The sequence below is a fragment of the Monopterus albus genome, unplaced genomic scaffold, assembly GCF_001952655.1.
Source record: "Monopterus albus unplaced genomic scaffold, M_albus_1.0 scaffold331.1, whole genome shotgun sequence".
In the NCBI taxonomy this organism is placed as follows: domain Eukaryota; kingdom Metazoa; phylum Chordata; class Actinopteri; order Synbranchiformes; family Synbranchidae; genus Monopterus; species Monopterus albus.
In genome coordinates this window covers 136349-158143 of record NW_018128211.1, presented here as the reverse complement: position 1 = coordinate 158143, position 21795 = coordinate 136349, and the positions used below count along the sequence as shown (strand labels likewise).

At 41.8% G+C, this 21795-nt stretch overlaps 1 protein-coding gene across 6 annotated transcripts in view; it reads left to right on the top strand.

The window, feature by feature from the left end:
• Positions 1 to 21795, top strand: part of map4l (microtubule associated protein 4 like) — a 111150-nt gene that overhangs the window by 51928 nt on the left and 37427 nt on the right. For 4 of the 6 annotated variants that reach the window (XM_020624563.1, XM_020624564.1, XM_020624562.1 and 1 more), the window contains one exon: positions 20362 to 20711. In XM_020624563.1, coding sequence (XP_020480219.1) covers positions 20362 to 20711 — 350 coding nt within the window. Of the gene's footprint in view, positions 1 to 9854; positions 11741 to 20361; positions 20712 to 21795 lie in introns of those variants that run through there. The other 2 variants (XM_020624566.1, XM_020624565.1) reach the window with 2 other exon arrangements.

Sequence of the window (21795 nt, the reverse complement as noted above, 5' to 3'; positions counted from 1 at the left end):
GAAGACGGCACAGCAGGGGCTGCATGTTGTTCCGAATGGCACCACCTGCCATTCATAGACGGACGGAGGCTTTTCACTCTGTACATCTCACCAGACAAATCTGAGAAGAGTACGATCTTGCGGTAAGAGGCGAACTTGGTGGAACATACCTCTGATGTCTCCACTAACAGCCACTGCATGCTCTCTGAATCGCAACAGAACACCCAGGAGTGATGTTCCTAGTGTTGGTCAGGCAGCAAACAATCATTCAAGCTCTGTCCCTTATACTGGAAGGAACAGTTGAAGACCAATCTATTCTTGCTGTTATGGCTCACCATGTGATGAGGGATGTACCATTTCTCATCACCCTCTGTTTCTGGTTTCTGTGAACCACATTCGATAACAGAACCAGCCTGGATGAGCTTTGCCATCTCCCCCCAGTAGGCTTCAGGCTATTAATGAACACTTTACCAGCTATCATATACAACCGCTTCCCCATTACCCTTAACAGGCCCATAACTGATAATACTTACATAGTATTAACGCACAACCACATATCTCCATCACTAAGTAGACAAGCACCACTCGACACCCATACTACACCCCAGTGGAAGTGACGTCAATAGGCTACATCATGCTTCAACTTAAAGGGCCCTGACTTAGGAAAGTAACCACTACAGTATAAACTTTGGGCCTTTTTTTACAGTAACGTTATTTTGTTTTCCTATTTTTGCACTTTATTTGAATTTCTAAAGGGTCTCTGTGGTCTAGCTTGTTAGTTGTTTTTGTTTTAATGATTTTTACAGTTTCACTTCGGGAGCTGTTTTTAAAAACAAATTTAGAATTATTAAGATTCATTCATTCATTGTCTACCATTTAGTCCCTGAACGGGGTCACGGAGCCAATCCCGGCCGGCAATCGGGTGAAGGCGGGGTACACCCTGGACAGGTCGCCAATCCATCGCAGGGCTAACACATAGACAAACAACCACACACGCACATGCACTCCTATGGGCAATTTTAGACACCAATCAACCTAAGCTGCATGTTTTTGGACTGTGGGAGTAAGTCGGAGTACCCGGAGAGAACCCATGCAAGCACGGGGAGAACATGCAAACTCCACACAGAAAGGTCCCAGGTGGGGCCTAAACCCGGAACCTTCTCGCTGTGAGGCAACGGCGCTAACCACTGCACCACTGTGCTGCCCTCATTAAAATTTTAGACAAAAATTGCACTAGGCAAGGCTATTTAAAGTTGCAGCAGTCCATAGGCAAAATATAAACCTTTTATCATTAGCTTAATAAAAACAAATAATGTGTCAGAAAAATGATGGGGAAAAAAAGCTTAAGCAAAGTAATCAAATATTGGCAAATAACTACCATTTCTATGTGTGCTTGTGAAGCCAGTTTTGGAAAGATTTTCTTAAATGATCCGTTTTGTGCTGTCATTGTTTAGTTTGAAATAGTGGTTGTGAGCATCAGCAGTCTAGCATGCTCTCACTGAACCAACAAGGAATACTGCATATATTAATACATTTTTTAAAGGACCGGAGTCGATCCTTTTTATTTTTTATTATCAAAATTCCAAAAAATACATCCAAAATAACATTAGATGGTCTCTTAAAACTTCTCAACTTCCTTCCCCTGTGACTGGCACTCAGCCCCAAGTCCATTCTATACTACTGAAGGTGTAAATCATTGTAAAGACTAAATATCTAGCAGCTCTCCAAGGCTGTGCCTACTGTAGGTACCACGGTACTTTAATAACATGGTCACAATGAACAGGTGCAATGTTTAAGTTCACCATCTTACATTTGCTAATCAGCATTAAACACAAAGTACAACTGAGGCTGATGAGAATGTCATTAGTTATGTAGGAATTTGGTTATAAACTTAAGTGCTGGACAAATGACAGGTTTGATCTGATGAAAAGTCAGCAGGACACGTGGGCACCACAGGTAGCTACACAAAACCTTCCAGTTGATTAAGTAAATGTTGAGATATTTTACAGAACAAGTGAAAATTGTGATCTGCTGATGGCACCAGAAAAGGTCAGATTATAACCAAAAGCAATAGGATTGATTCTCTGTGCATTATGGACATCTGTATCAAATTTCTTTACAATCCATTCAATAGCTTTTGAGCTATTTCAACAAAAGTTTTAAATGACAACCTTGTGATTGTGGTACTGGAAATGTCTGCAAAATGCTATCACAAGCTTGGAAAAGTTGTAGAGTTATTTCACTCTGCCATCCCTAGAGCTATGCTGCTAGCAAGGCTGGTCAGAGATCCAGTCCAGCACTATGCCTGCATTACTGCTGATGCCGCATCAATCACCCCCTGTCAGTCTAAAGCTGCACATTACCCTCAATGGTGTGGAAGGAGGAGTTTCAAGATGGTGCCGTTGTTCTGGGCCTGCCGCTGGCTCCCCCGTTTTTACTTTTTTTTTTTACAAGTTTTTAATTAATATTGTTTTTTCTACTTTGATATATGACCGCCATGCGCTCCTCGAAATATGCAATTCTATGTTCAGCTGCCCGAGCAGATACCGTTTTTACCAAACTAAGTCGTTTCCACCTCCGCCTATCACGATACCCCCGTTCCCCTGGCACTTGGAGTGTCTCTGGTGCCAGCTAGTGGACTAATGACTTTGGAGACTTTTTATCAACATTTGTTCCACAGTTTGACTACTTCCTGATCTGTGGAGATTTTAACATTCATGTCCAGAACCCTGGGAATCAATTAGCCAACGATTTTAATGCGCTCTTAGACTCTTAAACAATCAGTATAGGCCAACACAAACTGGAAATTTGTTTGACTTCCTGACAAGAATACATACGCAACTCTCAATCCACTTATGTAAAGATCAAATAGCTTGTAGCGAAGGCCATGTTTTGTCAAAAGGCTCAGTAATATTATAAAACATTCAGGCTTAATTTTAGTAAAGACTACCCAAACAGGAGAAAATAGTGCATTTGTTTGTAAAATTTGGTGCTCAAGTGAGTACATCCACCAGCAGGCTGCAAACCACTAGTTAATTTTGGACTGCAGGTCTAGGCTGGTTTCATACTTTTGAAATGTTTATTAGCCAATTGGTGCTTTGTAGGTGTTTACTTGTGCTAGGGACAGACAAGCAATGACAGAAAACCAGTCACAATTTGTAATCTTGTCTCATAGAAATTAAGTATACAGTGCCTTGCAAAAGTATTCGGCCCCCTTGAACTTTGTGACCTTTTGCCACATTTCAGGCTTCAAACATAAAGATATAAAACTGTAATTTTTTGTGAAGAATCAACAACAAGTGGGACACAATCATGAAGTGGAACGAAATTTATTGGATATTTCAAACTTTTTTAACAAATAAAAAACTGAAAAATTGGGCGTGCAAAATTATTCAGCCCCTTTACTTTCAGTGCAGCAAACTCTCTCCAGAAGTTCAGTGAGGATCTCTGAATGATCCAATGTTGACCTAAATGACTAATGATGATAAATAGAATCCACCTGTGTGTAATCAAGTCTCCGTATAAATGCACCTGCACTGTGATAGTCTCAGAGGTCTGTTTAAAGCGCAGAGAGCATCATGAAGAACAAGGAACACACCAGGCAGGTCCGAGATACTGTTGTGGAGAAGTTTAAAGCCGGATTTGGATACAAAAAGATTTCCCAAGCTTTAAACATCCCAAGGAGCACTGTGCAAGCGATAATATTGAAATGGAAGGAGTATCAGACCACTGCAAATCTACCAAGACCTGGCCGTCCCTCTAAACTTTCAGCTCATACAAGGAGAAGACTGATCAGAGATGCAGCCAAGAGGCCCATGATCACTCTGGATGAACTGCAGAGATCTACAGCTGAGGTGGGAGACTCTGTCCATAGGACAACAATCAGTCGTATACTGCACAAATCTGGCCTTTATGGAAGAGTGGCAAGAAGAAAGCCATTTCTTAAAGATATCCATAAAAAGTGTCGTTTAAAGTTTGCCACAAGCCACCTGGGAGACGCACCAAACATGTGGAAGAAGGTGCTCTGGTCAGATGAAACCAAAATCGAACTTTTTGGCAACAATGCAAAATGTTATGTTTGGCGTAAAAGCAACACAGCTCATCACCCTGAACACACCATCCCCACTGTCAAACATGGTGGTGGCAGCATCCTGGTTTGGGCCTGCTTTTCTTCAGCAGGGACAGGGAAGGTGGTTAAAATTGATGGGAAGATGGATGGAGCCAAATACAGGACCATTCTGGAAGGAAACCTGATGGAGTCTGCAAAAGACCTGAGACTGGGACGGAGATTTGTCTTCCAACAAGACAATGATCCAAAACATAAAGCAAAATCTACATTGGAATGGTTCACAAATAAACATATCCAGGTGTTAGAATGGCCAAGTCAAAGTCCAGACCTGAATCCAATCGAGAATCTGTGGGAAGAACTGAAAACTGCTGTTCACAAACGCTCTCTATCCAACCTCACTGAGCTCGAGCTGTTTTGCAAGGCGGAATGGGCAAAAATTTCAGTCTCTTGATGTGCAAAACTGATAGAGACATACCCCAAGTGACTTACAGCTGTAATCGCAGCAAAAGGTGGCGCTACAAAGTATTAACTTAAGGGGGCTGAATAATTTTGCACGGCCAATTTTTCAGTTTTTTATTTGTTAAAAACGTTTGAAATATCCAATAAATTTCGTTCCACTTCATGATTGTGTCCCACTTGTTGTTGATTCTTCACAAAAAATTACAGTTTTATATCTTTATGTTTGAAGCCTGAAATGTGGCAAAAGGTCGCAAAGTTCAAGGGGGCCGAATACTTTCGCAAGGCACTGTATATACAGCAAATCTGCAGCAGCAGGCCAGATTGTTTTCTGTAAACATAATGAAGATAATGTTCATTTACATATTTAGCAAGTCTCAAGCATGTTGATACTGAATGTAGCAGTAAAATGTTCACAGACAGTTTTAAAAATAACTGAGCTCTACTTGTAGTGATTACAGCATTTTAGTTACTAAGTGTATATTTAGGCATTCGCAGCATTTGTTCATGTTAGAAAGACTGTGGCCTGGTTTAATACAGAAAAGGTGACTTCCAACACAGTGTGTTTACTGACATGTAACCAAAACAATGATCTTTCCTTTAACCATGGTGATATTTTTTGCCTAAATCTAACCACAGATGGGATTCTCAACATGAACCCCTGCCTCTGATGTCACAGCTGTGAACTTTGTGTGACCCCCATTGACCTCCTGACAGCTCTTCTGCCAACTGGCATTTCATTTGTTTAAAAAAAAAATTGCCTCAGAACATAATCCATATGCTGATTACATTTTCTACATATTGTATAAACATTTTCTAGGAGACAGGGTTGAAATTTGCAACAAGTATGAATGAGATTAGCACAGCTGTACAGATTGTTGCATGTGAGGGGTCACAGACTGTATTGTTTTACAACTCTAACTAGTATCAAAGTAATCCAGTGACTTTATGTGCATCCATCAATACATTGCAAAAATGATCTGCTAATAGCTAATTTTGCATAGTTTTGTTGCACGCTAATTTACTAAAATGTAACCAAATATAAGATGAAATATGGGGCTCAACAAGCAGAGGGAGCGGAGAGGTGCTTAGCGCTTTAGCCTCACAGCAAGAAAGTTCCCCTGGGAATCAATTAGGTCTCTTTCTGTGTGGAGTTTGCATGTTCTCCCTGTGCCCGCGAAGGGTTCTCTCCGGGTACTCCGGCTTCCTCCCACAGTACAAAGCCATGCAACTTAGATTGATTGGCAGCTCTAAATTGCCCATAGGGGTGAGTGCGAGTGTATGTGGTTGTTTGTCTCTAAGTGTCACCCCTGTGATAGACTGGCGACCTGTCCTCTTGTCCAGTGTCAGCTGGGATTGGCCCCAGGCCCCCTGCGACCCCATTTAGTATAAGTGGTGTAGATAATGGATGGCTGGATGGAAGAAGCAGAGGGATGGAGGTTGTCTCAGTATTGTCTGTGTGTGTGGAGGAATCGTGTCTGAGTTTGAAAACCTTTGTTGTAAACTAACTTGCAGAAATAACAACTCTTAAATCTGCACATTTTTAGACCAAAAATAAATAAAATTAGCTTTAGAGTTAGTGTCCCCATTAACGTTGATAGAAAGTTACTTATACACGGAGTTCGGAGAGAACAGTTCCTCCAGTACAATCAACTAAAATCCATAATTAACAATCTTTCAAAACTGGAAATCCAGGATTAATCCCAAATTACAGTGAAGAAACTTAGGGCATCATGACTAAAATGAAGTGGTGCTAGCTGAGCAAACATTTCAACAACAGTGTGAGGTGGATGTCTTGCATAAAGGCCCATCCTTTCCAGGTTGGTTGAAACTGAACAAGACTCTAATGTCTTCCTCTTCCTCTCTCTGTGGTTACAGTAGGCAAATTGTTTATGGAGGATTATGTAATAATACCCATTCGGTTTCAGTCATGCTTGACAAGCCTCTCTTGTTATTTTGGCACAGGCCTCTGGTGTGTTGGGGTTGAACTGGGGTTGGTGGGAGACACTCACCTATCATGTACAGTGAAAATCTTCAGAGAAATGCCAGTAGTGTTTCAAAGCTGGATTGCTGACATCTGATCCCTAGTGGTTCCCAGGGTAGAGATACACCTTGACTGGCTGTCAGTGCTTTCTACCCCTTTCCCTGTCTTCTGAAAGCTCTGATCAATTTCTGTTGTCACTTCCATACTAAGGCACCAGTATCCCAGTCTTGTTTCAAGATGAACACTCTTCAGTTCTTGGTGGTACAGACATAAAAAAAGGAATATTATCAATCTAAAGAGTTATGTGATACATGTACTGTATAGTGTGAGGCTGTATCTGCTTTTGAACATTACCTTGATATTTGGGATAAATTGTTCCAGGCTTCCAGCAACCAGAAAAACCTCCAGTAGCGATTCTGTCAAGGGCAAATACTGAATTCCAGATGGTTGCTTTCCTTGAAGTCAGTTTGGCGTTGTGGTGTGCATGATTGGAATGCTATACAGAGTGTCATAATGTTATAGCATCAACAAAATTCCTGCAATTTAGCTATAAATTCATGTTTTTTCTTTACCCTACAATTTCAGACAGATGGACTATACTGTAGTTGGTTAGATCAAGCCCATTTTTATTTGCAAAATATCCCAAATCACAGCTTTGCCTCATGAAGTTTACAATATGCACAGCATGCAACACTCTGTCCTTAGATTATTTGTTAAAAACATTCCTCCAAAAGCTCCAAACAGTCAATCTTTGCTTACAGTCTGCTAGCTTCACGCACTTTCACAGAGATCTTTTGCATGTGTAGATGAGCCATGCTACTTCAGACACCTTTTTTTAAACATGGAGATCTGGTGTTTTATGATGAAGAAACAGTGCAGTGATGTGTTTCACTCATATGTTTTTAATCTTTTTTGCACAACAACAGAGGTCTATGGCACAGATGAACTAGCTGATCCAGTTTGGAAACTGACAGATGTTAACTATGAGTAGAGGCAGTACATTGTTGGGTTTAGTTTCTGTATTGGAAGTACTGAAAATACTGTTAATATTAATCCTTTAAGACAGAGACTATCTGAGATTAAGTGTAATACTCAACAGATTTTATAGAAGGAACTGGAGATCATGAAGTAATTTAGTGTCTAATCTCATCTATCTTACTGCAGAAAAAGTCAAAATAATCATGAGCTGTATGGGGTGAGCAGCTAAGCTTTTATGTGAGTTTGGCCACAGTTTCAAAAAGAAATCTGGGACTGTTTTTACAGTTACTGATGAAATGAAAGACAAATGCAGCCTTAACAGCAGACAGAGCACAACTGTATTACACACTCATGCCATTAGAGGTGGACAGCTTCCAGTTTTCACCATTTCTGCTTAAGTCACCTACAGGCCTGCTTAAGGGCATGCATGTCTTTGGTAAACTAGCATATAGATCTGTTTGATTATCTGGTTTTGGTAGTGAGAGATGTATCTAAATCCGGGACACTAGACAGAGTTGTGTTTAATTCACTGGTGTAGTTATCAACAGAGGGTGTCCAATCCATATGTTGAAGTGTCTTTGAGCAAGACACTGAACCCCCAATTGCTCCTGGTGACAACCCCGGTGTGTGAGTTTTTGTGAGTATGAATGGGTGAATGGCCAAATAGTGTGAAAGCGTTTTGAGTGTGCTGCAATGCACAAAAAAGCACTGTACAAGTATAAGACCATTTAGTCTGTTGATGCAGTGAAAGGAGCTAGGACTGGTTTGTACTAAATACTGTATATTTGCACTGATAATAAGAGGACACTCTAATACCACTTTAAATTTGACAACATGTAAAATGATATGACACAACTGACGACACATAAAAGACCCATAAGAGTCGACTATCCTGCAGGAAAGAACTAGCTTAAGAGTGCTATGCTAAAGGCTGCCTTTGGCATCCAAATCAGACACTCGGGGTTGTCATCATAGAATAGCATTGTGGGAATGTTTGACATTTTGCTTGATCCACCACCCACTCCAGCTACTGTACCTCCTAGTGTGGGATATCTCCCTTCATATGCTACAACCTCTTGCTTTGGGCATCAAATACCGACATAAGTCAGTGCTTTATTGAAAATCCTGTGCATCTCATACAATCTCAAACTAAAGCTACTTGACATATTATCAATATTTGATGCCCTGGGAATGAGGATGGGCTGGTATATGTTCTCTGTATTGAATGAAACAGTCTTGGAAAGTGTTTGAAGTTCATCCTGATTTATTTGGTGTTGTTTAATGGGGGCGCTGTGACCACATGAGCACCACAGGAATGGTCATATGCCTTGACAGCCAAGCAGGGCAATCAAGCACAATGAATTATAAGAGATGACTGTTCATACCATCACAGACCTTGTGTGACAGCGGACAGTTATTGTAGTTGAAGGCACTAGGAGATATGAGGGCTTGACTCAGACCAAGTCACCACTAAAGGGTCCAGCTAACACCAGCCTGTGCATTCCTGTTGCCCAGCTTTTGATAAAATGGCAGCCACGACATAAGAGTCAGTTTTGTAAAGCTCATATACCTATACAGTTAAACCAGAGACAGATGAACCTTTTCAGATTTGTACTGTACCTTAGACGTAACCTGCCACAGCAGTAAAAGCAAACCTTTCTGCCTGAGAGAGAGAAAGAATTTAGAGTGACTGTCAGTTTAATCAATAAAATGACATCATACTGTAGGTGGCTGTGTTATTGCAACTGTCACTGTAAAAGCTGAATCTACGAGCAGAATTCAGGTGATTGTGGTATTGTGGGAAGTCCATGTGGAGGAATTTAAAGCCCCTGCATGAGTGACAACACATAAACTGCAAACTAAAAATGTGAAATGCAGTCAAGAAACGCACATATTAGGGCTACAAGCTTCAGGGCACATAGTGCCATTGCATACACTCATCTGTCTCATCTGATGATGTCAGTGTGGTAATTTATAGCCTCAAAATATGAGCTTTTTTTCTCCTGTGGCTGGTCTTGGGCTGATGTAAGAGGGAGACAAAGTCCAATCAGTCTAGTCAGGATGATTACAGCTTTGAGTGATGTCTCACCAATCTCTCCTTGCATCTCTCACTTTGTATCAACATGTGAACAGTGAACTGCGGCTGTCATCTGGCAGCTGAATAACAGTCATCGATCTGTTTGTGTGTGCATTTATGTCTGTCACTGTTCATGCGTGTGTGAGCAATCATGTGTGTATAGCAGTGCATATTTGTCGCTAGGGGCTAGATGCTGAGATGTTGCTCCAGCGAATAGGGAATATTCTGGATTGTCATGTGACTGTGTGATGTCAGAGAGAGAGAGAGAGAAAGAAAACAGTGGCACAGAGACAGAGCAAGGTGCAATTTAGCCCCACAGCTGATCCGTGCAATGCTCAGAGAGAAGCCGAGACGAACAGACACACACACTCACTCTCACAGTTCTTTTGCTTCGTCTGTTAACACACACACTTACATACAGACACTTCACACATCTGCACAGTTACACACACAGACATACAACTCTGAGGAATTACTTAAGGAAGGATGCACTGCTTTTTCTACTTCCCAGGCTCATAACACTTTGGATATTAAAGACATTTCTATCTGCTGGACGAGAATAAAGCAACAGTCACTGGAGACAGAAAACAGCAGGAGTCAGAAGGAAAACAGAGAGAAGAAACAACTAAAACTACAAAATAAGACAAAAAGGAGTAAACAAGAGAAAAAAGAAGAGGTTGACAAGAGACCAAGCCAGAAAAACAGCAATACAAGAGGACCTGACAACATAGGAAGAGAATGTCTTTCCTATCTGGCTCACCATGGCAGCAGCCTGGCATTATTAGTGGTAGCAGTGGGTACAGACAGCCTTCCAGTGAGCAGCAACAGCATCAACAACAGCAACACAAACCTCCCAATAGCCTCTCTAGTGCCACTATCCCATTGGCCCTGGCTTCCACTGCCCTGTCCTCCTCCAGCCTGGCCTCTGCTCAGCACAGTGACTGGCACTGCCAAGGCCAGATGGCACTGGGCGTGCAGGCTGCCTGTGCTGCCACCCAGGGGGGGTCCAAAATAACTTTGACAGAAGATGAGGTGAAATTAGGACGAAGCAGGACTGAGGGAACGCCTTACTCCTCTCCTTTCTCTTCATTACCCTCCCCTTCTTTTTCACCTGAGAGATCATTTCTGAATTCTGCACTAGACCCTAGACCTCCATCAAGTCCTAACTTTGGACAAAACAATCTGCAACAAAATTGTACAGGCAGCAAAGATGGATTTTACATCCATGGATTTCAAGTGTCTGCCCAAGGCCAGGGCTTACCTTCTCCTAAGAAACAGACCTCAGGGCATGGGGAGAGGTACGCACTGAACCCTTCCTCTACTGGAGGTTCCACTTCCAGTCCAGGAAATAAAGATTATGAAAAGAAATCTGCTAGATCCTCTGGCGAACTACTTGGAAGTCTGACAGAAAATTCAATAGGTTTAACTGGAAATCAAACTGTGGAGCCATCTTTAGGGAAGCAAAGTGCTGCACAACCTGCTGGTATTGCTCCTCCTGCTGCTGACCTTACAGGGAGTAAAGCTGGTGCAACTGCTGGGCCCCCAGCAGGCTTGCCACCAGCACAAGCAAACAAAACTGTTGGCACTTGGAAGGTTCTTACAGAGGAAAGTGGTATGGAAAGCGGAAACATAAGCCATACTGATGAGAGAGCAGGGTTATGTATTCCACCTAACAGAGGCAAAATAGAAAGCAGGGTTGAAATTCATGACCTCTCACAGGAACTAAACTGTGTTGAGGATGGGAAAGCGGGATCATGCACTACATTAAACAGAGAAATAAAAACTAGTCATGGCAGAGAACTGCCACAACGGACTGCAGTGAGACGCACAATGTCTGACTGTTCACACCTGTCTGTTCCCACGGTAATGGCAGGGACGTATCCCACAGGTATGGGAGGCTCACCAGTGATAATGGCCAACTCACCGAATTTTGCGATGATGGGAACAACATGCATGCCCAGGGCACCATACCCGCATGTTGCTGTTCGGCGCTCATTCACGGTCACAAATGGGACTGAAGCTGCTGCTGCAATGGTGACACTGATGTCATCCCCACTGATGACATCACCTGTGTTACCATCATCCCCACCTCCTAAGAGGCATCATGGGAGCTGTGAAAGTAACTTTTTACTTCCTGTTCCAGCTCCTGCAGGAACCTCTTTTAACAGCAGCCAAGACAGTGAACCAAACACAGTGGGTAAGAGATTCATCTTGTCTACATGTGTGTCTGTGCAAACAGTAATTGTCACATATACAAGGTGAAGTTTCTCTGTCGTTGGACCTCAGAGCTACCACCCAGATCTCTGACTTGTTGAGAGGTTTATAAAGGCCTGGTCTGTTGTGTGCACTGATCAGTGTCAACCAATTAGAGCTAAGTAGACTGGAATAAAAATGACTAAAACACACAACCCCACAACCCCACCCCCAACCCTAAGATTGCCCTTGACTGTCTCCTGAATCTGAAACTACATGCAATCATCAACTGCTGTAGTAATCCTGTTTAATTCCTTTCATCTGCTGTGATAAGCGGCAGCAAGCAGAGGTGGTGCCCTGGAAATAGCTTTTTTCTACAATGTAGTAATGGAGGTTGTGTGTGTAGGCTACACCCAAACTCTTTAAATGTAACTATACATCAAACTTTACAATCCAACCACTTGCTAACAAACTGATCAAACCGAAGACGTGAACGTATCTACAGTGATTTGTATTTTGTAAATTTGTATGTCCAGCAATGTGCCAGATCTAACAGAAAGTATCATGACTCCCAGCTTTAATGCTGCTCTGCCTTCAGCTTCATAAGGGCTTATGCAAAGCATGTGAATTATTGAGCTAAACTTATGCCTATAGTTTTTTTCTTTCCTTCAAAATTCATGTCATAACAGCTCATCTGCATTTAGCTAAATCTAGGCTGTTGGTTGCACCCTCCTTTCCAACATTAACTCCTGTATGTCTGAACAGAGGTACATTTTAGAATAGCAACAGAAAGTTGCCACACTGCAGGTTTCCACTTTGATGAAAGGTGCATTCTTGCATCACTTGTCTGGGTAGAGTTAGTGGCACTGACTATTCTTCATGCTTACCTTTTCATTGTTGATAGAAGCCACTTCCCCAGTTGCCCAGCATCATTATACACCAATGGATATTCATTCCTTTTCTTTTTGTTTCTCTTTCAGAGTTGTATTGATTCTCACAATTTTGTATTTTGTTTTATTAGCCACTTTTATTAGTTTATTTCACAACTCATAGGAAACAAAGCCTTGCTGCCAAAATAACATTCACTATTTGTTTCATGTTTTCTATCTACAGTGTATTTAAATTTCCATCTATCTATCTATCTATCTATCTATCTATCTATCTATCTATCTATCTATCTGTCTGTTACAGATTAGTTAGTTGACATATCGTGCTAATTTAAAGCAGTAGTTAATCAAGTTAATGTGCTGCGTTGAAAGGGGCATGGCTTTTTCATCTATTGATATCTGATGTATTGGTTGAAGTAATGGATCAGGCATAACATTATGACCACCTGCCTAACCCTGTTTACATAGGAGTCAATGTAGCAGTTGGTTGGCACTCATGTCACTCTGCAGCTCACTGTGCATCTTCTGTGAATCCATTTGCTTCCACAGTTCTACTGTCAGGATTTTTAGATAAATGCAACAACCTCATCACTCTAGGTGTGATAGCACCACTACAGCCCCTGACTCTTTCTCTTCATAGAGACCAATGTACAGTACTTTTTCATTTTCAACCATTTTAACAAAGATTCAAATAAATTTTAATCTATGGAAAAATACAAATTAAATTTAAAGGTTTACTCTACAGTAGGTCAACCTCATCATCAGTGAGCCGTGGGCGTCCATGACCCTGTCTCCAGTTCACCATTTGTTCTTCTTTAGACACTGTTGGTAGGTACTAACCACTGCAGAACAAGAACACCCACCAAGACCTGCGGTGTGGGAGATGCTCTGACCCAGTCATCTCACCATCACAGTTTGGCCCTTGTCAGAGTTACTCAGATCCTTATGCATGGCTGTTTTTCCTGTTTCCAACACATCAACTTTGAGGACTGAATGTTCACTTGGTGCCTAACATACCTCACACACTCTCAGGTGCCACTTTAACAGATAGTCAGTGTTATTCACGTCACCTGCCAGTGGTCATAATGTTATGGCTGATCGGTGTATATGAGGAGCATCTATAAAGGTTAATCTTTTATGAGGAGCATCTTTACTATACCTTAAGGTCAGCCACCACCTGAAGTCCTTTAAATACAATTAAAGTGAATTTGAAGGGACACTCAAATCGGTACAAGTGATAGGCAGCTCATGCTTGGTATAAAAGGGGCCTGTTTGTTACAGGTTTCTTTATATGGGGGACATCTTTCTGATTTTTATTTTCTGTCACTGTTCTAGAAATCATTATATTTGTTTCATCCATTCATTGGATGGGGGCCCGCAGGGCAGGCCAGATGTTTCTCTTCCCAGCAGCAATTTTCAGCTCCTCCAATGGGAGGTGTACAAGAGGCATCATAATCAGATGCACACTCCACCAAAACTGGCTCCTTTCAAGCGCTCTCCCAATATATTGTTTGTGTTAGGATATTTAAAAAAGCCAGTTGTTAGTATTGACACTTATCTATTCAGTATGTGTACATTTCTGTCCTCTAATGAGGCTTCCACCCTGCCAACAACAATTTTTTGTGGCTTGTGTTGATCCCTGGACTGAATGAGCTGTCCTGCATCATGGGTCAGAGATGAGTGACTTTTGGGAAAGTTCAGATGTCAATGTCATGCTGATCTTCATTTGGACAATAGGTTATTACATCTGCCGTACAATTCCAGCCATCTTAAATTGCTGGCTGGTTCATGACAGGGCCTTAGCCGATCCATGGTAGGTCCCGGCCGGGCCTATGCACTGTACATGGCTGGATTGTAATCCCCCTGATGATAGAGTAAATGCAGTGCCACCTTGTTAACACCCCTGAACAGGATGTGTGAAGGCCTGTTGCAGAGGCACATAATATGAATATTCTGTCACAGTCCAGGACAGCTGGTGGACCCACAGAACTAAGGCAAGCACTGGCTGGCAGCAGCTGGCCTAATTATTAATCATTGTCAGTGTCTGTCAGAGTACAATAATAAAAACCATTTCATTACACTTGAATGTTCAGACCTTTTTTCCATTAATTTTCATTTTTCAGTAAATCAGGTTTGTCAGCTCAGGAGTGAGGCAGTTGCTCTCAGGCTCTGTTCATGCTTTCATACTGTCAAAATAAATTCACACCAGATAGGAGAAATATCAGACTTCTTTTTTTACATTTCAGTGCTAATACTGACCAAAAAAGGAGACTTTCTGTAACTTTAGCATAGAGGCACACCCAAAATGGTTACAGAAAGAAAGAGAGCACACCTGTGGGTGAGCAAGGCCTATGAAGCAACTTGTCAAACCACATCCTTTTGAATCATCAGAATCAGCTTTATTGGCCAGGTGTGACGGACACACGAGGAATTTGACTTTGGTACATCAGCTCTCAAGGTGCAAATAGTAAACCAGTATAAGGCTGTGTAATATAACAAAATAACAGTATTAACAGCAACACTGACAGCAACAAACAGTTCAAACAATGCAGAATTGGCAGTATAAACAGACGGTAAACACAATAGACAAACAAAGGAATGTTCATTGAAATTAGATAAATAGGAATAAAAACAGAATACTTAAGAACCAGAGACCTGTACGAGTCTGTATAATCTGTACAATGTATATACACAGGTATTACAATGAGGGTTATTGTCCAATCATACTGATGTTGGTTAAGTGTTAATCAGAATGACAGCCTAGGGGAAGAAACTGTCCCTGTACCAGGTTGTCTTAGTGCACAGTGACCTGTGACGCCTTCCAGAGGGGAGGAGTTCAAACAGATTGTATCCGGGGTGTGAAGGGTCTGTAGTGATCCTCTCCGCCCTCCTTTTGACCCATGCGGTGTACAGGTCCTCCATGGAGGGCAGGCTCACACCAATGACCTTTTCTACAGTCCTGACTGTCTGCTGAAGTCTGTACTTGTCCCGTTTGGTTGCTGAGCCAAACCAGACAGTGATGGAGGTGCAGAGAACTGACTCGATGATTCCTCTGTAGAACTGTATCAGCAGCTCCTGGGGCAGGTCGAACTTCCTGAGCTGGCGCAGGAAGTACACTGTTTTGAGCACGTTCAGCTCCAGGTTGTTGCGGCTACACCACAGGACCAGCTGCTCAACCTCCCAATGACCTTTCTATCATTTGCAAACTTTAGGAGCTTGACAGAGGGGTCCTTCGAGATGCAGTCGTTAGTGTAGAGTGAAAACAGCAGAGGGGAGAGCACACATCCCTGGGGGGCACCTGTGCTTATTGTCCGGGTGCTGGATGTGGTTTTCCCCAGCCTCACCTGCTGCTCCCTGTCTGTCAGAAAGCTACTAATCCACTGACAGGTGGGGGCAGGCACAGTGAGCTGGGTCAGTTTAGAGTGGTGGATGTCTGGGATGATGGTGTTGAACGCTGAGCTGAAGTCCACAAAGTGGGCCCATGCGTAGGTCCCTGGGGAGTCGAGGTGTTGCAGGATGTAATGCAGTGCCATGTTGACTGCGTCGTCCACGGACCTGTTTTTCCAGTAGGCGAACTGCAGGGGGTCTACAATGTCCTTCAGGTGGGCCAGCACCAGTCTTTCAAAGGACTTCATAACTACAAATGTCAGGGCGACAGGTCTGTGGTTGTTCAGTCCACTGATGGATTTTGTCTTGTATCTCGTCATTATTGAGTGAATTTCTCTCACTACCTCCAACTCTGATTGCAGTGCAGCCCAAAAATCCTAATAGTCTGCTACAGTACTTATTAAGCCTTAATCCTAAACAGATGCAAGCAGAAATCCACTAATGAGAAATTCCATGCATTCACCCACGCACGTGTTTTGGAGCATGTAGACATAATTTGTCATTGTAAACATAATAAATTAGAAATATAATTTACAACAATTCAGTGTGATACTCACTCAATATATATACATATAATCTTATTCTGTTGTGATGATACTGTCGGCCCTGCTGTGCCTGAGGTTGTGGGTGAAGTTTTTGTGTCTGAGCAGAGTATGAGCTGGGTGGAGTGAATCTTTGATTATGTTTTCCGCTTTTTTATGACAGTGCTTTGTGTATATTGTGTCCATAGCAGGCAGTTCAGTCCCAGTGATCCTCTCTGCAGTCTTTATGACCCTTTGAAGAGACTGCAATGCCAAAGGTGAGGATGCTGTAAGCCTGGGTGAGAGGGCGACGGTTCAGAACAGCTGGTAGGCTTTCTTTACTGTGGCAGCTGTGTTCAGTGACCAGCTCAGGTCAGATGTCGCCTGCAGGCCCAGGAACTTGTGGCTCCACCTCCAGGCAGCAGAGGGGAGGGGTTCTTCCTGAAGTCTACTATTATTTCTTTTGTCTTGTTTTTATTGAGGATGAGGTCATTCTCCTCGCCATAAACAAGAATGTCGTTCACCAAGCTTCTGTAACCTGACTTTTCCTCCACCTTGTGGAGGCCCAGAATGGTGGTGTCATCAGCATATTTAATGATGATGGTGTTGTCATGGTTGGAGACACAGTCATGAGTGTACAGGGTGAAGAGTTTGGGGCTGAGACAGTAGCCTTGTGGTGAGCCTGTGCCGATTGTGAGCTCAGCAGACACTCGCCCTCCCATTCTAACTACCTGCGGTCTTTCAGTCAGGAAGTCCAGAATCCAGTTACAAGTGGGATTCGGGACACCAAGGTCAAACAGATCTATCACATCTTCATTTTACATTGCATTCTTTGAAATGATCATTTAATTTATTGTTTCAAAAAGTGTGTGAACAGAGCTGGCAGATGATTATAGGATGGCAAATCTGATTTGCATTAGAGATGTTTTTTATGTGGCTCCCTATAATAAAGTTAATTAAAGAGAAACTACCCATGAATATTTTCATTCATTTTTCTCTTTATTTTTATGTGTTCTATCAATTTCTATTCAGTATATATTGAATGTGTTTTCCCTCTGATTTACCGATCAATCCAGTGATGTGTTGACTGCAGTCAACAGGGAAAAGCCAGGATTAAACATTTGACATTGACTACGACTGTACTCATTCAAATATAGAGCAGCTATTTTGAGCATTTGATGTGTGTGCACACGAGTATGTGCGCGTAGGTGAAGAGCTTCAAGTGACGTGAGTCTGACAGATTGTAAAGGCACACACCCCCACAAACACACTGACAGTAGACAGTGAGTCTGCAGCTAAAAGTGCACCTTGCAGGTTAGCAACCGCAGGAAGTCAGTATATATGAAAATGATGTAGAAACGACATTATGTAAAAACAATTATCTATATACTACAGTAACATTTGGAGTCATTTTTGTGAGGAAACTAAATTAATTTGATGAAGTATATGGCCATCTAAAAAAAGACATGCTTCATCACAATAAAAACAAGTATGCGTTTCACCAATTGAACAATTTTAATGTGAAGCAGCAGCAGTAGAAAATATTGGGTTAGTATTAGAAGTAACTTAATTCACATGTGAAAACTGCTGTGTAGCAACCTTCTATTAATATTCTAAAATTCACCTCTTTACAGACGTGAGTAATGACACGGTGTAAAGAAAGTGAACAGTAAATAGCGAGACTGAGACTGAGACTGATGAGAGAAAAATTACACTGGAATGCATAATGTACCGCATCGTTTTCTCAAGCATGTGCAGGAGATTTGAATCAAGCACTTGAATGGCAGACCCTGCACTAAGAATGAAAGCTGCCATATAGAGATTTACTAGCTGAGTTATTGCTGAATATAAATAAACACAGTGGCAGACCATAACTGGTATTAAATTTAAATGAGGTTTGAGTTTGTGAAAATTTTAAGTTTTACAAAGTGCTATACAGATAAAAGTTTGTCTTTATTAGAACTACAGTGCACTGTTAATACAAAAGGCAAAATGTGGAAATTGAATTAGCAATAAAAAATATATATATAACTACATTATTTTATTAAAATTAAACATTTTCTCTCACACTCACTGGAGCAATGCAAGAGAGTATAAGATCAGTTTGTCTATGTAATGCAATGTTGGTTATTACAGTACCATAGTACAGTAGGTCTGTTTATTGATTGTCTTGTTTCTCAGTGTGGTAGCTTGCTAGCATGTAGGGCCTATAGCAGTCAGTACTCAAATATGAGACAGAAAAAGAAAAAATAGGTGTGTGTGTGTGTGTGTGCGCGCACACACGTGTGCATTTTGAAAAGACTGCCTGGAGTGAAGTATCCTTGCACCAGCTTCGTGTCTGCATATGTTAGCCATGCTCTGATTTACATGACAGCCAGCTCTTTCTGTTTTTCTCTCTGTCACAGGCACAGATTTGTTTTCTACAGTTCCGAGGACACTCCTTGACATAGTGCATTCCCTAGTCCCAACCTTAACCCTAACACCAAACCTATTTCTGACCTTAACCCTAAAACCAAGTTTTAACACTCCCTTGAATTTGTGAGGACCTGCCAGAATGCCCTCAAAACACAGGAATGTCCACTGAGCAATGTATCAAACAAAGAATTGTCTACAAAACCATGGAAAGACAACAAGCACAGCTGGTTGCCAAAAGCTGCCTATTGTAGCAAAGTATTACCGTAGATGGACCCCATTTAGACATAGTATTAAAATGCATCTCAGTGATCCGAATACAAGTGGACAGCTAAGATATCACCAGTCACACCTGTCATTATACATGCATCTCCAAGGTGCCCAGGTGACCACTTGTTTTCAGATTTTGTAACTGCTGCAACGCTTCTGCTAAAAAAATCAATAGGCACAGTTATTACATCACCCTGTTACCCTCCCTAACCAAAGAAGGAGACCAAAAGTACATTATGAAAACTTTCATAAATACGTTGATGGATTTGTATTGCATGTTTTTCTCCATTTTCTTTTTATTAGTGTTGGACTGCTCTCACCTAAACATATCATGCATGTTATTTTCCTAATATTCTTGTTTGGATGAATCGGGACCCAATAGCCTTCACACTACAGAAGACGTGGTCAAATGCGTCTCAGATCACCTCGGCAAGTGGTTTCAGTGATTGGATCGCAATCTGTCTTGGTCTAAATTGGGCTTTAGCCAGCAAATCATGTTGGATGAGTCATAATTACTGTTGCAGAGTGATACAGTGACACAAAGTAGCATTTGCAATAGACAACCAGTTTAGTTGCAGTCTAGTTGCACAATATTAACGCAACTATTTTTGTGATTACAGCATCAAATTATTTCAATGGCACACTGTTTCTTGTAGAAAAAGCCGACTACATATCCTAATGAAAATTTGTGCGGTCTATATGTTGTTTCAGCTCATTTAGTTTTAAAACATGGCCCCTTCACATAATCCAGAGCACAGAGTTATGCTTATAACTGCACTTCTATGAGTCTGGATGACCACTGGAAATGGAATGTTTTTGCGTGAAAAAACCAATTTGCACTTATGAAAACAGTAAATTGATAATCAATTTTCAATAATAAAAATGTGTCTATGTACTCCAAATGATCTGTCATTTTTTTACTTTTTGCTCATGTCACAATGCAGCGTCTTCCAAAAATTCTCTTACAGTACATGTAAATAGGGAAACACGGTTCATTTTATAGTCAAAAATTATGATATATAGCAACAACTTTGATGAGGTTTATTAGAACAGTTATTTTTCTTTGTCTTTTGTATCAGTTCACTTTTTTTTAGTGTTTAAAGGTATTGTGGTAAAATAGACTGACAGTGACATTCTTTCTCTTATAGTGAAATCTGACAAGGACAAGCAGGAGAAGACAGACGTCATGTCTGATAAAACTAAGACCAACGCCTTTGACAAAGAGAAAGAGGAGCAGCAGAAGAAAGACAGCGACCCAGACAAGAACCAGATGTCTGAAAAGATTCTCAAAGATAACGAAAAGATCAATAAGATGAATGCAGAGAAAAACAAGACCGAGAAAGCAGAAAAGGTGGACAAGCCGGAGAAGACCAACAAAGATAAGAAGGAAGAGGAGAAAAAGCTGGCTGAGAAGAAGGAGAAGGGAGAAAAAGGCACAGCCAAATCTCCAACAGGCAATAACAAGAAGACCCTGCCAAGCCCTGACAGCAAGATCAAGGTGGTTCACACACCCACACACAAGAACAGTCAAACACACTGCTGTTCACACACATTTAGTGCAAACAGACACACTCTCAGGCGGCAGCAGGGTGTTCAGAACCAGTCTCATTATGTAAAAGGTCAAAGTGTTGAACTGTGTGATTATTAGCTGTGCTGCATCATCCACTTTTATTTAACGCTCCTCTGTCAGAATATCCTCAACTCTGAACAAGATGAGCATGGTTTTTAGACAGTTGTAAGAGGTCAGTGAAAAAACTAGGTGAACCTACAGTATACTATCATTAGTGGCTGTCAGTTCTCACTAAGTGTTAGGATCGCTCTGGTAGGGAGGTGAGCGAGTAAAAAATGACGGACCGAGGTAGCTGACTTCGGTGCAAGAAGTGCTCAATTTATTTACAGTGACGATAACAATTATGTGTACAACCAGGTGAAGGAATACGGAGCAGAACCAGGTGTCGAGCGGCAGACATGGAAAACATACAGTCAGTGATGTGATGATAAGGATGAGGCTGGGGTGCGGGCGGCGGGGCTTCTGTTGGTCGTGGTGGTTGGTTGCTGAGGGGACAAAGTCAGAGAAACAGTTAATGGGAGACTGTGCATCGACCAGCGTGGTGGAGTGATGTGGAGTTGAGGAGGTCCGTGGTCCGGAGAAGCGATAGCGGCGGGAAAGATAAGACATGGGGCACAAGGCAGGAACGGAGCTGGGATGAAGAACGTGAGAAAATACATATAGAAGACAAAATAATAGATCGGCATAGAAACGGGCTTGTGTGTAGAAAGAACTGGAAGGGAAGTGAATGATGAGCACGGTATAAATAGTCGGGGGTAGGGGAGATAAAATAGAGGGAGAGAAGTGAGAAAGGCAGGTGCAGCCGGGCAAACCTGACACTAAGCAGCTTGGAGTGCTCTTTCCCCTTTTATTTTAGGGTTGGATAATATATCTAAATAATTTGAATCGCATTTTTTCATCCATCCATCTATTTTCCTTTGCTTATCCGGGACCGGGTCACGGGGGCAGCAGTCTAAGCAAAGATGCCCAGACTTCCCTCTCTCCAGACACTTCCTCCAGCTCCTCCAGGGGA